A 13,655-nucleotide genomic window follows, 5' to 3' on the forward strand; every position below is an offset into this window, starting at 1 on the left:
CTTTTTGGTCTGGACCTGAATGTGGGCAGCCCATGTCAGGTCTGAGGAGATGTGGACACCAAGATACTTGAAGGACTGCACCCTCTCCACTGGAGCTCCATTGATGATAATGGGCTTGTAGTCTCTGTGCTGACCCCTTCTGAAGTCCACCACCAGCTCCTTGGTCTTGCCGACGTTCAGCTGGAGGTGGTTGTCCTGGCACCATGATGCCACATTCTTCACTTCATCCATGTAGGCCGCCTCATCGTTGTTGGAGATGGGACCCAACACCACTGTGTCGTCAGCAAACTTCACAATGGTGTTGGAGCCGTGGGTGGCCACACAGTCTGAAGTGTAGAGGGGGTAGAGCAGTGGCGAGAGGACACATCCCTAGAGACGCATCTACCCACCCTCACCACCTGAGTTCTGCCAGTGAGGAAGTCCAACACCCATGCACACAGGCGGCTGTTAAGTCCCAGATCCCTGAGCTTTGTGAACAGTCTGCAGGGCACTATTGTGTTAAACGCTGAACTGTAATCAACAAACAGCATTCGCACATAGTTACCCTGTTTCTTGTCCACGTGGCTGAGAGTGGTGTGTAGGACGTGGGCGATGGCATCCTCTGTGGATCTGTTGGATCAGTAGGCGAACTGCATCAACAGGCGAACTGTTGATGCAGTGTTTTACAAATGTATTATTTCATAGGAAAGTGTAAATTGAGGATGATTTTAAACCAAAGTACAGTTATTGCTTAAGAGCCAACAAGCAGGGAAAATATCAATTCAATCTCCAGGTAAAATCTACACAAACACATTAATCCGGCGGTAAACTACACTCAAAGTTTGACTGACACCCTTCTGCTCAATTTGCGCCACGGTGCAGAAGAGGGCTAACAATGGCTGAAGTTTAGATTGCTGTCCCCGTGAAGCTAAAAATGTATGAGCTCCAGAAAGAACACTCACGGTTGTTTTTAAGACAAATTACAAACGCTTTGCTGACTGAACCGTTTGCTGAAATTAATCTTGAAATAGATTGTGTCTGCCGGAAAACGCGTTTCTGTGTTGTCTAGACTATCTAAGGTAATGCAATGTGACAATTAAAGCTGGAGGCTTGGCTATAATTTTTTTGGGTAATGAGTCTGAGCCATTGATCTGATTCATTTTGACACAGTAAACAGCCTATAAGCATAAAACACCATCTGCTTCAGCTGCCATACAGAACATTAACTTCATGAACTTCAGACATCTTTAATATGCCACATGTAATATTTTTGCTGTTAGAATAAAAAAAGAAGCTGTTATTATATTGGACGCAGTGTCTCTGTCATCACTGATGTTATTCAGTGACATTTATAATATTTATTTCTGTGTTTTCAATATACAGGGAGTGCAGAATTATTAGGCAAATGAGTATTTTGTCCACACCATCCTCTGCATGCATGTTGTCTTACTCCAAGCTGTATAGGCTCGAAAGCCTACTACCAATTAAGCATATTAGGTGATGTGCATCTCTGTAATGAGAAGGGGTGTGGTCTAATGACATCAACACCGTATATCAGGTGTGCATAATTATTAGGCAACGTCCTTTCCTTTGGCAAAATGGGTCAAAAGAAGGACTTGACAGGCTCAGAAAAGTCAAAAATAGTGAGATATCTTGCAGAGGGATGCAGCAGTCTCAAAATTGCAAAGCTTCTGAAGCGTGATCATCGAACAATCAAGCGTTTCATTCAAAATAGTCAACAGGGTCGCAAGAAGCGTGTGGAAAAACCAAGGCGCAAAATAACTGCCCATGAACTGAGAAAAGTCAAGCGTGCAGCTGCCAACATGCCACTTGCCACCAGTTTGGCCATATTTCAGAGCTGCAACATCACTGGAGTGCCCAAAAGCACAAGGTGTGCAATACTCAGAGACATGGCCAAGGTAAGAAAGGCTGAAAGACGACCACCACTGAACAAGACACACAAGCTGAAACGTCAAGACTGGGCCAAGAAATATCTCAAGACTGATTTTTCTAAGGTTTTATGGACTGATGAAATGAGAGTGAGTCTTGATGGGCCAGATGGATGGGCCCATGGCTGGATTGGTAAAGGGCAGAGAGCTCCAGTCCGACTCAGACGCCAGCAAGGTGGAGGTGGAGTACTGGTTTGGGCTGGTATCATCAAAGATGAGCTTGTGGGGCCTTTTCGGGTTGAGGATGGAGTCAAGCTCAACTCCCAGTCCTACTGCCAGTTTCTGGAAGACACCTTCTTCAAGCAGTGGTACAGGAAGAAGTCTGCATCCTTCAAGAAAAACATGATTTTCATGCAGGACAATGCTCCATCACACGCGTCCAAGTACTCCACAGCGTGGCTGGCAAGAAAGGGTATAAAAGAAGAAAAACTAATGACATGGCCTCCTTGTTCACCTGATCTGAACCCCATTGAGAACCTGTGGTCCATCATCAAATGTCAGATTTACAAGGAGGGAAAACAGTACACCTCTCTGAACAGTGTCTGGGAGGCTGTGGTTGCTGCTGCACGCAATGTTGATGGTGAACAGATCAAAACACTGACAGAATCCATGGATGGCAGGCTTTTGAGTGTCCTTGCAAAGAAAGGTGGCTATATTGGTCGCTGATTTGTTTTTGTTTTGTTTTTGAATGTCAGAAATGTATATTTGTGAATGTGGAGATGTTATATTGGTTTCATAGGTAAAAATAAATCATTGAAATGGGTATATATTTGTTTTTTGTTAAGTTGCCTAATAATTATGCACAGTAATAGTCACCTGCACACACAGATATCCCCCTAAAATAGCTAAAACTAAAAACAAACTAAAAACTACTTCCAAAACCATTCAGCTTTGCTATTAATGAGTTTTGTGGGTTCATTGAGAACATGGTTGTTGTTCAATAATAAAATTATTCCTCAAAAATACAACTTGCCTAATAATTCTGCACTCCCTGTATAAGGAGCCGAGCTTTAGCCTGAGTTCTGCTGTTACACTTAACCTTTTGATTAATACCTTTTGGCTTCACGACTCTCTCTCACACGTTCCCTCTCACTTTCAGACACAAAAACAGACACACATACTCTCTCTGTCTCACACAAGCACACACATGTGCAAATACACATGCAGTCACGCTTCCATCACTCCCGAGAACATTAACTTCCTTTGCTACAGTCTTACCCTAACCCTTAACATAGCTGCTAACTCCCTAACCCTAACCATTACCACATCTTAACCTAAGCCTCGCCTTAAGCGCATCTTCAAACTAAATTATTGTAATTTACACTGTGGGCATGCTTTCCTTTTGTCCCCAGAAGGAAAGCATGCCCACACATTGAGACTCTGTATGCACATTTATGTCCCCACGAGCAGAGTAATACAGGAATATACACGCGCACGCACACACGCCTGTCATGTAATCATGAAATCACTTCCAGTTGCAGATGGTGACTCATCTTTTGTCCCTGGTGAAACCATATCTGGCAATGTGGTCGTAAGACATTTCAGACGAGGGGCGATGCGGTGTGCCACTGTGCCGGTCACCCCTCTCCACATGGGGAACTCCTCACCAAACAGCACGCTTTACAGCTGGTAAAAACAAAGATATTAGCCTCCCGTAAAGCTCACCACTTGCAAATAAAAATGTGAAATACTGTACTCCAATTCAAACTGTATCACATCATTATCAGCATGCTGCTCAGATGTGAGAAAATAAAAAGTTGAAAGATTTTCAGCACTTACACTGTGGTGTTGCTCTTTAGTATTTCAGTTTGGGGGTTTTTAAGACTTCTTCTGCCCACAACTGTACTACAGATATCTCACGTTTATGGGGGACTGGCTATTACATGCAGTAGTTTGAATAATCAGTCTGTAGATCATAGTGCCATATACTTGATGCCAGTCATTATAATACATTTAACTTGCTGAGTGCGTGGGTGTGGTGGACACAAGTCCAGTTGCTGTTTATTTTACAGTGCTCAGTAAGACACGGGCTGCGTCATGTCGACAGACATTGAGAGGCAAATCTCCATCAGCATCAGGTGTTAGTCAGTGACCTCGACCTCGGTTCCAAGACTGAGAGTAAAATTACCCCCACCACCAACACCACCACCACGGCTCTCGCAGATGCATCAACAGCCATCGGTACTTATCTTCATAGGAAGCGTTGTGTCGTTACACACCGTCTGCTCTCTAATTCTCCCCCTCCGACCACAGCGGAGGGCACGCATTCGTCTCAGTTACAGACAACAATACAAACACACGCACCTCGAAGCTGCACAAACACGACAGGCTGCTCATCAAAATGACCTTGTGCATGTATGCTCAGGTCACCCCGTGCAAGAACGACCGTGCAAGGATGCGACCGTGCACACTGGATCCAAATCGAGAACAACAAGTGCTCAAGTGGCTGGCTCACAGACAGTCACTATATTGCCACCTTGGGTGTATTGCAGCACCCCTTCTCACTACCATGCGAAGCTTTTCAGTGCGTTTTGGTGAAAGGCAAACAGGCACTAATAAAACCATGACAGCAGTAACCATTAGCTTGTTGGAATGACCCCCAGCATCATTACTTGACATCAACATGGCACACTCAAGGGCATCTGGCAATCAACGCGAGAGCTTTGAACTATGCAGAGAGCCTGATTAAAATTATCCACTGATGGCCGCTGAAATATTTTTGCTCACCTTTGCTGTTATCTGCTCCTCCGTTGAGATGCATGACTCTTCTTACCATTCACTCATCTAGACTGTCTTTTTTGGGGGGTGTTGTTTGTTTGGGTTTTTTTTGCAAAGCTGTGCGCTTTTCCAAAGAGTTCAGTCTTATTCCAATTTATTTGTGGTCCTTTGCCCGCTTTAATGTCTTGTTCGTCTGCCGGTTGGCACGCATGGACGCGCCTCCACTTGTGCGTCCTCCTCCCCTTGTTGTGCTGGAGAAGATAGTCTAAGTGATGTTGGGAGTATGTGTTTTGGCTCGCTCTCGCTATCTCTCTCACTTTCTCTCTCAGTCTCTATTTTTTTTAAGCCCAGAGTCGCTCAAAGGGTTGGTCGCAGGAAGGGTTTTAGGGGAGGAGACGGCAAGCAGACGGGCGGGGTGACGTGAAGTAAGTCGGTAGGAGGTCGTCTACTCAGAGCCGAGGCGAGGAATCCGTGCGCCCTCGGTGCTGCTGACCATTTCATCTGAGGTCTTCATCTCATCACACAGAGTCAAAGCCTCTCTTTCACTCCGAGCTGCACAATGAGAGGCTCCTACTGTCATGTGAACCGGAGCCTTTCCGAGCTTTTTAATAATAGAGGTAATTCTGACAGACAATCGATTCTAGTAACCATACAGTCTGCTACAGAAGTCTGTCGCTACTATGTGAGATGATAAAAAAAAGAGCCCAGAAGAGGGAGGAAAAAAATAAATTACACGAATTACTGATCTAAATAGTAAGTGCTGATCACTCTCACCTCCGTGGTTTCACTACGGATCGATAGCCTAATCAGTGGGATTCATGTGAGAATCTCTGCGAATATTGATACCTTTTACGCATAACGTGTCCAAGTTGTAGCCCATACGTTTTACTCTCGCTCACGTGTTGAGCCTCTAGTAAGCTTTTCATTAGTGGTAGTGCCATGAGCAGTCTGTGCGTTTTAATTATTATAATAATGCCATTACAGCCAAAAGGCCTATACAGTCGATAAGGCACATTTACTCACTATTCACGTTCGCCCGGAACCACGCGTGGATCGTGGCTCAATGGCGATCTCTAGTGTTGTGTTACCCATCAATCAGTCACCTGGACGCTGTCTTTCGGTTAAACATATAATATAGGAGGTGATTTTAAAGCCGATCAAACGCCGAGTGTTACAACTAAACTGAAAGTCGCATGCAGTGTTAATAAAGAAGTCGAAGAAAAGTGTTTAGCGGGCAAATTATATACAAAAAAGTAATAAAACGTTAAAGATGAAGATAGTGAGCATGGCAATAAAGTGCTTTAAAAAATTTCTAGCTTTTAGGTTCTTGTAAATGTGTCCTTGAAATGCACTTACTGAATATCTTTTAACCTGTTTTCTCTTCTATTCTTTGTTCCTGTGTAATCGATCGTTTTGAAGCCATAAAAAGACAGAAATGCAGCACAGAGCTGGTAACCTGATTAGCGATTTTATTACAACAGAATCTCAACTTATTTATTACTTCAACCTAATGCGATTGCGTGTCTGAGAGTATTTTTGATACTTAATATTTTGTTAATATTTAATATTTTAATAGTTGTTTTTTTTTTTTAAATTCCATTGGTGTGTACATTTTTCCAACTAGAATGGCATTTTGAAAAATGCACTATATGTAATATGATTTATCGGCTCTAAGTTTTTGGTGATTTTGAGCCACAGAGCAACCAAAATTAACACCAAAGTTGAGTTGTCAATAATTTGCTAAAGACCTGGAAAGTGACACAAGCAAGCAAGTTTTGTTTGTTGGTTTGTTTGTTCATCACAAATGGGAGACTCCCAAGAGTGGAACATTTCTTGGCTCTTAAACTGTTTAAGTCAACATAGTACATTCATGTGAAAAAGAAAGTTTTCACAAGCAACCCTGAAAAAATAAAGTCCAACCTTAACCTTGCTTCCATAGGAATGACCAGCCAGGTGGGGCTACCCTTAATTGGCTGATTATCTCCAGGTTTTGGTTTTGGTAGTTTGTTGGTCTTCACCCAAAGGTCAGGTGGTGCCAAACAAAGAGAAAGCACAAGTATGGCTGTTTGAACGGGTTGTCAGCAGAAAGCTTGTGTTTCTCTAAAAAGAGCACAGCTTTGGTTTGCAAAGTTGCATCTAGACAGATGGGACCAGAGGGAAGATGTTTGGCCATAATGTACAGCACCACATTTAGTGAAAATCAATTCAAATTACTTTACACATCCACTTCAAACAATTCCAACTTGTAAGGAAGAAGCACCCCCAGTTAACCATTATTTTAGCTTTTTTTTTTACCCATTGGAAGAGCTATCTTCAGCTTCTTGCTGTAAATATAGTGCAGCTCAAGTGTAGAAGTTAATCATCCATGTCCTTATTGTTTTAGGGGAGGCCCAGAATTTTTTTTAGTTTTATCTTTGAAGTAACAGTGAAATTTTATGTCAGGGATAGAAAGCATTTTTCAATTTGCAGCATGTAGCAGTGTTTTATCTCAAAAAGCTCAGTGCCAGTTGACTGCTCTGCTATGTTGACTCAATGTTACACCTTTGTTCAGTTGTTCAATCACGCAGATTTCTGTCTGACACATTTCTTGTGATAGCACCTCTGACATCTTGTATGAGCTTTGTGCATCTGTGTAAAGCAGATAGTTTCACGATTTTGCTTTTGTTGCCTCTGCTTTATGTCAAGTGTGGAATGCATTTAATCTGTTGCATAAACATTCGATTAATTCTTGAAAAATACGCTTCCCTTGCATATGGACAGAAACTTCTCCTTCTCACTCTCACAGCTTCATCTTTTTTTCGCACTGTCACTGTGATGCATATTTATTAGCCTGTCACAGTGCCTCCTCTGAACGCAAAACAACACATTCATCAGCCCAACTCAAGCCGTGCTTTAATCCCTCGGGCGTTTTCGGTGTAGTTGCGAAATATCGTCACAGTCTGGGGAGATGTTGGTTTATTTGAAACAATAAAAGAGTGATTCATGAGCGCTCAGATTCCAGGTAATCTTAGACTCATCATATCACAATCAACAGCACTGTTAGAAACATTAGAGCTGAGCTAGTTTAAAGCAGCCCTGGGAATATCGTTACAGCCTATTTATCTCAAATGTGCAGAAGTCAAATGACAGCTTTTATGATTTTGCAGAATATGAAACTAATAAAACTGCTTTTGTATGTCATTCAGAACTCAGTAGCCAATTTTGAACAACTGGAAATATATACATGGAAACTTTTACAAGTTTAAAAACAAAATGTCAGTCTTCCAACACTTTACACCCTTTGGCAATCCAAATTATGTTAAAGTAAGTTTGGTTTAATCAACCTTTAAATGGCCCTGAAGCTGGAAGGCACACCTGTGTCTCTGAGGTCCTACAGATCAGACTGCATGTTGTGGCAAAAAACAAGTACTAAGCGCCAAGGTATTCTTTGTAGATCTCTGCGATAACTGTGGCGAGGCATTTGGGCAATAATCTCAGCACCACTCCATCATTGTAAAGCAGCTAGAAAGGCACTCTTTCCACCTGGAGTTTACCATGTGGGGTTTAAAGAACTAAGGGGAAGAGCTAAAGTGATGTCTGCTCTAATGAGATTAAAACAGAGCTTTCTGGCTGAACTCCAAGTTACTGTTTATCACATGGTTAATACCATCTCTCTGGAGAAACGTGGTGGTAATAGCATTAAGTTCTGGGGTTGCTTTATCCTCTATGATTGGTTCTCTAATTATTTGTAACCCAGTTGTCATGTATACTTGAAATTTATTTATTTATAAGTTAACCAAAAGCTGACCAAGCAGAAATCCAACAATCAAAGGTAAATTATTGCGTGGAAAGATTGCAACACAAATCCTTGCACCTAATGTGTGTTTTGGTCATTTGACAGTGTCTCCTTTCTTTTTCACAATTTAGTTTTGAAGGCCACCAGTAACATTTTTGTATTGAATTTCCTAATTGCTCTTGTTTTAATCTGATCTAACTGTTTTGCTTGTGAGAAAAGAGAGAAAAAAAATAAGCAGTACAGTGTAATATGCTGTATCTTCAATGCACTGCTTTAACTCACAGACCCCTGAGATGCTTGCGTAACCCTGCAGTAGTAGAGTTTCTGTTTTTTGGGTTTCTTCTCAGTCTGTTGTGCCCCTGGTTTCAGGAACCTTTGGATTCAAGTGGATTAAGCGTTTTCTGTTTGGTTCCCTGATTATTATTATTTTGATTTTCGATTCCTGTATTGATTTTTTTTGTTATCTTCAATCTTAAACTTCATGTACTTGTTGCATTTAAGTTCTAGTCACTATTTAGTATTAAGGATTTATGGACTGGTGTCAGCAGAACTACCTACAGATCAACACTAAAACCAATCCAAACCAGTAAAACCAAGGAGCTGGTGGTAGACTTCTGCAGGCACAAACATCCTCCACTGCAGCCACTAAACATTTAAGGTATTGATATTGAGGCTGTGGATAGCTACAGGTACCTTGGTGTTCACCTGAACAATAAACTGTACTGGTCTCACAACTCAACTGCTCTCTACAGGAAAAGGCAGAGCATGCTGTACCCGCTGCAGATGCTCAGGTCTTTTGGAGTGAAGGCCCACCCCTGAAGACCTTCTATGACTCTGTGGTGGCCTCAGCCATCTTTTACAGTGCGGTCTGCTGGGGCGGCAGCATCTTGGTCTTTTCTTGTCTTGCACTTCTTGTGAAGTGTTAATAACCATGTCTGCATTAGTCTCCTTTGTGTATTTCTTAAGACGTTTAGTTTTAAGTGGTGGCTCTTCCTACTTTTACTTCTTGATTGGTGAATTGATTGCTTTTACCTGTGTTAATCTTATTTAGCTATGGCTTGTTCCCCACCCGTCTCCAGTTCCTGCTATTTTTGCTTAGTCCACCAGTGAGTTATCCGTGTACGTTATTGGTTTAGCTTCCCTGTGCAGGTTCCGAATTCGTGTTTTTGGACTTTTTCCTTGGATTGTGTTACATTTTGGATTTGCTAAAGAGCCAATAAAGAGCTCATCTTTTGTTCAGATCCTCTGCTCAACACTCCACACACCTACACTGTGAAACAGTCTCTTATTTGGTTTAATTTCATCATTATTCAACTATTGTTGTTGTTCTTTTCTTTTTCTGTACCTTAAGCGTCAAACCTGTCTCAGGTGTTCTGTTATCGTCTCCTCTTCACGTCCATCTTGTTTCTGCGCTCTCTGGTTTCTGGTTTAATTCTTTGCATTTCTTTAGCTGCTGTTTTTGTTTTTGAATTTTTGTTAGTCATAGGATTTTTCCACCACATTAAGTTTTGCATAAGTTCATTTTTAATTGCCAACCTGAGAGTCTGCATTTGGCCTGCATATTGGGTCCTTTGCTAACTTGATCACTAATAGTGCCATCAAGTTATTGAAATTTTGTGTTAAATTGACCCCTATCCAAAATCTAACAAGGCAATCTCAATATGTAATTGTTTTTTTTTGTAAATTGTTCTCAAGGCTTGTTCTCCCAAGTCTTGGCAAAACAAACATGTGGACTGCTTAAAAATGATTGGACCATGACCCAATGTAATGTTTATGCCACAAACATCATAAATTAACAGTATTGGTGACTGGTTTTATGGTTCCAGTATGCACCAGCTCTTTAATTGAAATCCTGGTATATATAAATATACAAATGGCTGAGAGAGGAGCTGGGGAGAAGATGCGAAAGCAACAGTGGTCCCTGTGGGCACTCAGGGCAGTGGCACCCAAACTGGGCAACAGGCTCCAGCAGATCCCAGGAATGACATCCAAGATCTCTGTCCAGAAGAGCACAGGCCTTTGAGCAGCAAAGAGACTGTGTAGGACCTTCAAGCTCCCGGGCCTCTGTTAGAGAATCTGAGCTTCACGGATAAAGTCCACCCGCAGGGGTAAGAGGGAAGTTAAAAATAAATATGATATATACATGCATATAGGAATTTGTGTGATTGATTTTTTTCAGTGTAAGATATGTCACTATGACATGTCATGTCATATCATATCATGTCATAGTGACATGAGTGGAGGAATTACAGTTATTTCTCTGCCAGGAATCAGCAGACTTCTACTGCCATCTGCTGCTTTGAACCTTTAGCACTGCTCAAAACAGAGCAGTGTTTTTGTCAGCATCAAAGCCTGTCATAAAACAAAGCAAAGCAATAAATAAATAAATAATAGTTTGGTTGTTTGATCAAATAAACTGTAGATTGATTTTCTGTTTTAAATACAACATATCCTGTTGACCCTTATGGATTCAATGCAGGTTTGAACAGCATTAAAAAGAACAGAAAGTAGTGCCAGGTTAAATATCCCCACAACCCCAACCTGCAGCTGCACACTCAGGACACCAGTGGGCTTGGCTGAACTTTCATTTCTCTGACCCTGCTTGTTTCTGAACAGAATAAAAACAGTAGTGTTCCTGTAAACAAGTTATTCAGTGAACTTTAAAGATGAACTCTAAATTCTGCAGCTTGGAAAGTAAGATTTTCACTGTCTATTTAAGATGATAACAAATTCAGATGAACAGCAACACATGACATATTTGTGTCATTATTTGTGCAGGTATTTTGATCCTCTCTTCTTTCTACTACAAAGATGCTTCAGGTCACTGAAGTGAGCATTCCTTTATATTCCTTTGAGGTCTGCTACAGCATTTTTGGCAGGTTGCCTCTGAATCGTGCATTACATTACCTTCATTCTGACTTATAACTGTATGCTTCTCCTTTTTTTTTTAGATTATGAACTATTATGAGTAACAAATATATTTTTCTTTTAGTCTTCTATAACTATGAAGAGTTATAGCTAAACTAAGATAAAAACTAAAACTAGATGTGAAAAAATATCCAGTTAAAATAAAAATAAAACATAGACTTTTGAGGAAAAACAGAAGCTACTTGAAACTATTTTCTGAACTGGGAAAATCAAACTAACATAAAGACAGAGATGAAATATCCTTAGTTTGCAAGTTTTATTAATTTTATTATTTCATCTTGTCTAATGATGCTTTAATGGACATGTTTGCTGTAAGTCAACTTCCTTCAAAAACTGTTATACATTCATAGTAATAACAATGCTGATTCATCTCAATTTTGCCTTCACCATATGCCTTCCAACCATCCATTCATCCATATATACCACAAATCTAGTGACTCACCAAGCAGAGAAGCCCAGACTTCCCTTTCCCCAACCACTTCCTCCACCTGATTTAACTGCTTTTAACAATAAAAACTGTTTAGAAAATAACTACAAAGAATACACGGACATATAAGTATGTGGCAAAATGTGGGTGGATGGAAAATACAAAACTAAAATCACAGACGCAGCCTTGACACAACCAAAAACCTAATCTAACATGCAAATGTTTTAAAAAGAAACATGAAGAGATCGCAATAGACTGCAATAGATCCTTTTTACATTTATTAAGAAATCCCATACAGGTTTTTTCCAGTAAAGTGTAACACACAAACTAATGCAGCAGTAGCACCACCAGCGTGTACCAGTAGACACATATATATGTGCATTTGTGCTCATGTGCATGACTTTCTCTCGTGCAAAATTACATCCTGAGGCATCAATGACAAAAACAGCAGCAGCAACAACATCATAAACAATAATTTTTGTCAAAATTTTCCTGACAACTCTGGATTTGCACTCTGAATTCAAGACGACATAACCATAAGAAACTAGAAAACAAGCAAACATGAACACATCTAAAAATGAATAAATAACTTTAATAGTAATAAATTGCTGCACATACATTGATAAAGGTAAGGCAGCAGAGTTTATTGGAATGAACAGAGATTTTTCATGATGAGCAAAAAACCCCTCAGATGTTTTGGTTTACATGAAGCTTGCTCTTTTTTTCCACAGCTGTGAATATCTGCGATTTCACAGCTGTCGAATGTCCCTGGTATGTTTGGCTGAACTTTCCTTTCTGTAAACATGGACCAAAACTTTCCATTATTGAGTAATCCTATGACATTGCTCGTACAAAACAGAATATAAGACCAGTGCGTCCCTCAGTAGTAAGTTATTCAGTGAGCTCTAAAGACTTGTCTAAACCGTGTAAAAAAAAGGAGTTTAGATTAAAATTTTGTGACTTCTGCAGCCATGAAGTTGCTTGTGGCTGGGATTTTTCTCATTCTAATTGTGGAAACCAATGCCCAGTGGTATAATTTCCCAATTGAAGCAGCTAAAGGTTAGAAATATGGCATTTTAAATACCTAACAACAATCTGTCATATTTCTCAGATTTTGATATTTTAATTGTGAATGTTGTCATTATTTATTATCAGTACTGCTTTCTGTACTTCTGATCAGGGGCTCGTGATATGTGGCAAGCCTACAGCGACATGAGGGAGGCCAACTGGAAAGATTCAGACAAATACTTTCATGCCAGAGGAAACTATGATGCTGCACAGAGAGGAGCAGGAGGCAGATGGGCTGCTGAGGTTATCAGGTTTGACAATCTACTTTACTGAAATTCATTTGTATTTTTGATTAACTAATCACTAATTTGTTAAGGCTGCTAATTCTGCTTCTCTCATTTTTTCAGTTTCTGATGTTGTTCTGAAACGTACTTACTGAAGATAGGTGGATTCACTGTCTATTTCCATTTTAGTAACACCAGAGAGTGGGTGCAGGAGAGACTGGGTCATGGCGCTGAGGACTCCGAAGCTGATCAGGCGGCAAACCGTTGGGGGCGAGACGGAAATGAACCCAACCATTTCAGGCCCGAGGGTCTTCCCAACAAGTACTGAGCGCAAAGCTCATTGACTTACAGGAGAATAAAACTGTATGAAGGCGCTTCTAGTGTTGGAGTTAGTGAAAACATGGTGTGTTAAATAGCCCAAATTTGTTGTTGCTCAGATACCTGAGCTCCATCAACTGATCACGTCTCCCCTGTAAAAGATGTGCCGGGACCTGAGGTGGGGTGGTGTGTGTGGTACAAGCGGGGAAGCAGGAAAGTTGCCCATTAAAAAAACACTGAACAAATAAAAAACGTGTGAAACTGCAAAA

The 13,655-nt window shown here is 40.8% G+C and overlaps 2 protein-coding genes across 5 annotated transcripts in view; one reads left to right on the forward strand and one right to left on the reverse strand.

The window, feature by feature from the left end:
• syt7b (synaptotagmin VIIb) overlaps positions 1 to 5,192 on the reverse strand; it is a 127,937-nt gene extending 122,745 nt beyond the window's left edge. For 2 of the 4 annotated variants that reach the window (XM_084935107.1, XM_084935100.1), the window contains exon 1: positions 4,656 to 5,190. In XM_084935107.1, the coding sequence (XP_084791233.1) occupies positions 4,656 to 4,704 (49 nt within the window). In that variant the 5' untranslated portion in view covers positions 4,705 to 5,190. Of the gene's footprint in view, positions 1 to 4,655 lie in introns of all 4 variants that reach the window. The other 2 variants (XM_084935115.1, XM_084935124.1) reach the window with 2 other exon arrangements.
• Positions 5,193 to 12,662: 7,470 nt separating this feature from the next.
• On the forward strand, positions 12,663 to 13,655 carry saa (serum amyloid A). The gene is made up of 3 exons (XM_084924693.1): positions 12,663 to 12,835; positions 12,957 to 13,095; positions 13,258 to 13,655. Exons 1-3 carry the CDS (start codon positions 12,748 to 12,750, stop codon positions 13,394 to 13,396), a joined length of 366 nt encoding a protein of 121 aa, XP_084780819.1. The 5' UTR covers positions 12,663 to 12,747; the 3' UTR covers positions 13,397 to 13,655.

Source organism: Perissodus microlepis, chromosome 1 (assembly GCF_051167445.1).
Source record: "Perissodus microlepis isolate ML-2025 ecotype Zambia chromosome 1, ASM5116744v1, whole genome shotgun sequence".
Lineage (NCBI taxonomy): Eukaryota > Metazoa > Chordata > Actinopteri > Cichliformes > Cichlidae > Perissodus > Perissodus microlepis.

Excerpts from the sequence above, each read along its gene's own strand:
- saa (XM_084924693.1), top strand. The coding sequence starts at position 12,748 with ATGAAGTTGCTTGTGGCTGGGATTTTTCTCATTCTAATTGTGGAAACC. Across the intron at positions 12,836-12,956 it reads CCCAATTGAAGCAGCTAAAG|GGGCTCGTGATATGTGGCAA; the intron begins GTTAGAAATATG and ends ACTTCTGATCAG. Across the intron at positions 13,096-13,257 it reads TGGGCTGCTGAGGTTATCAG|TAACACCAGAGAGTGGGTGC; the intron begins GTTTGACAATCT and ends TTTCCATTTTAG.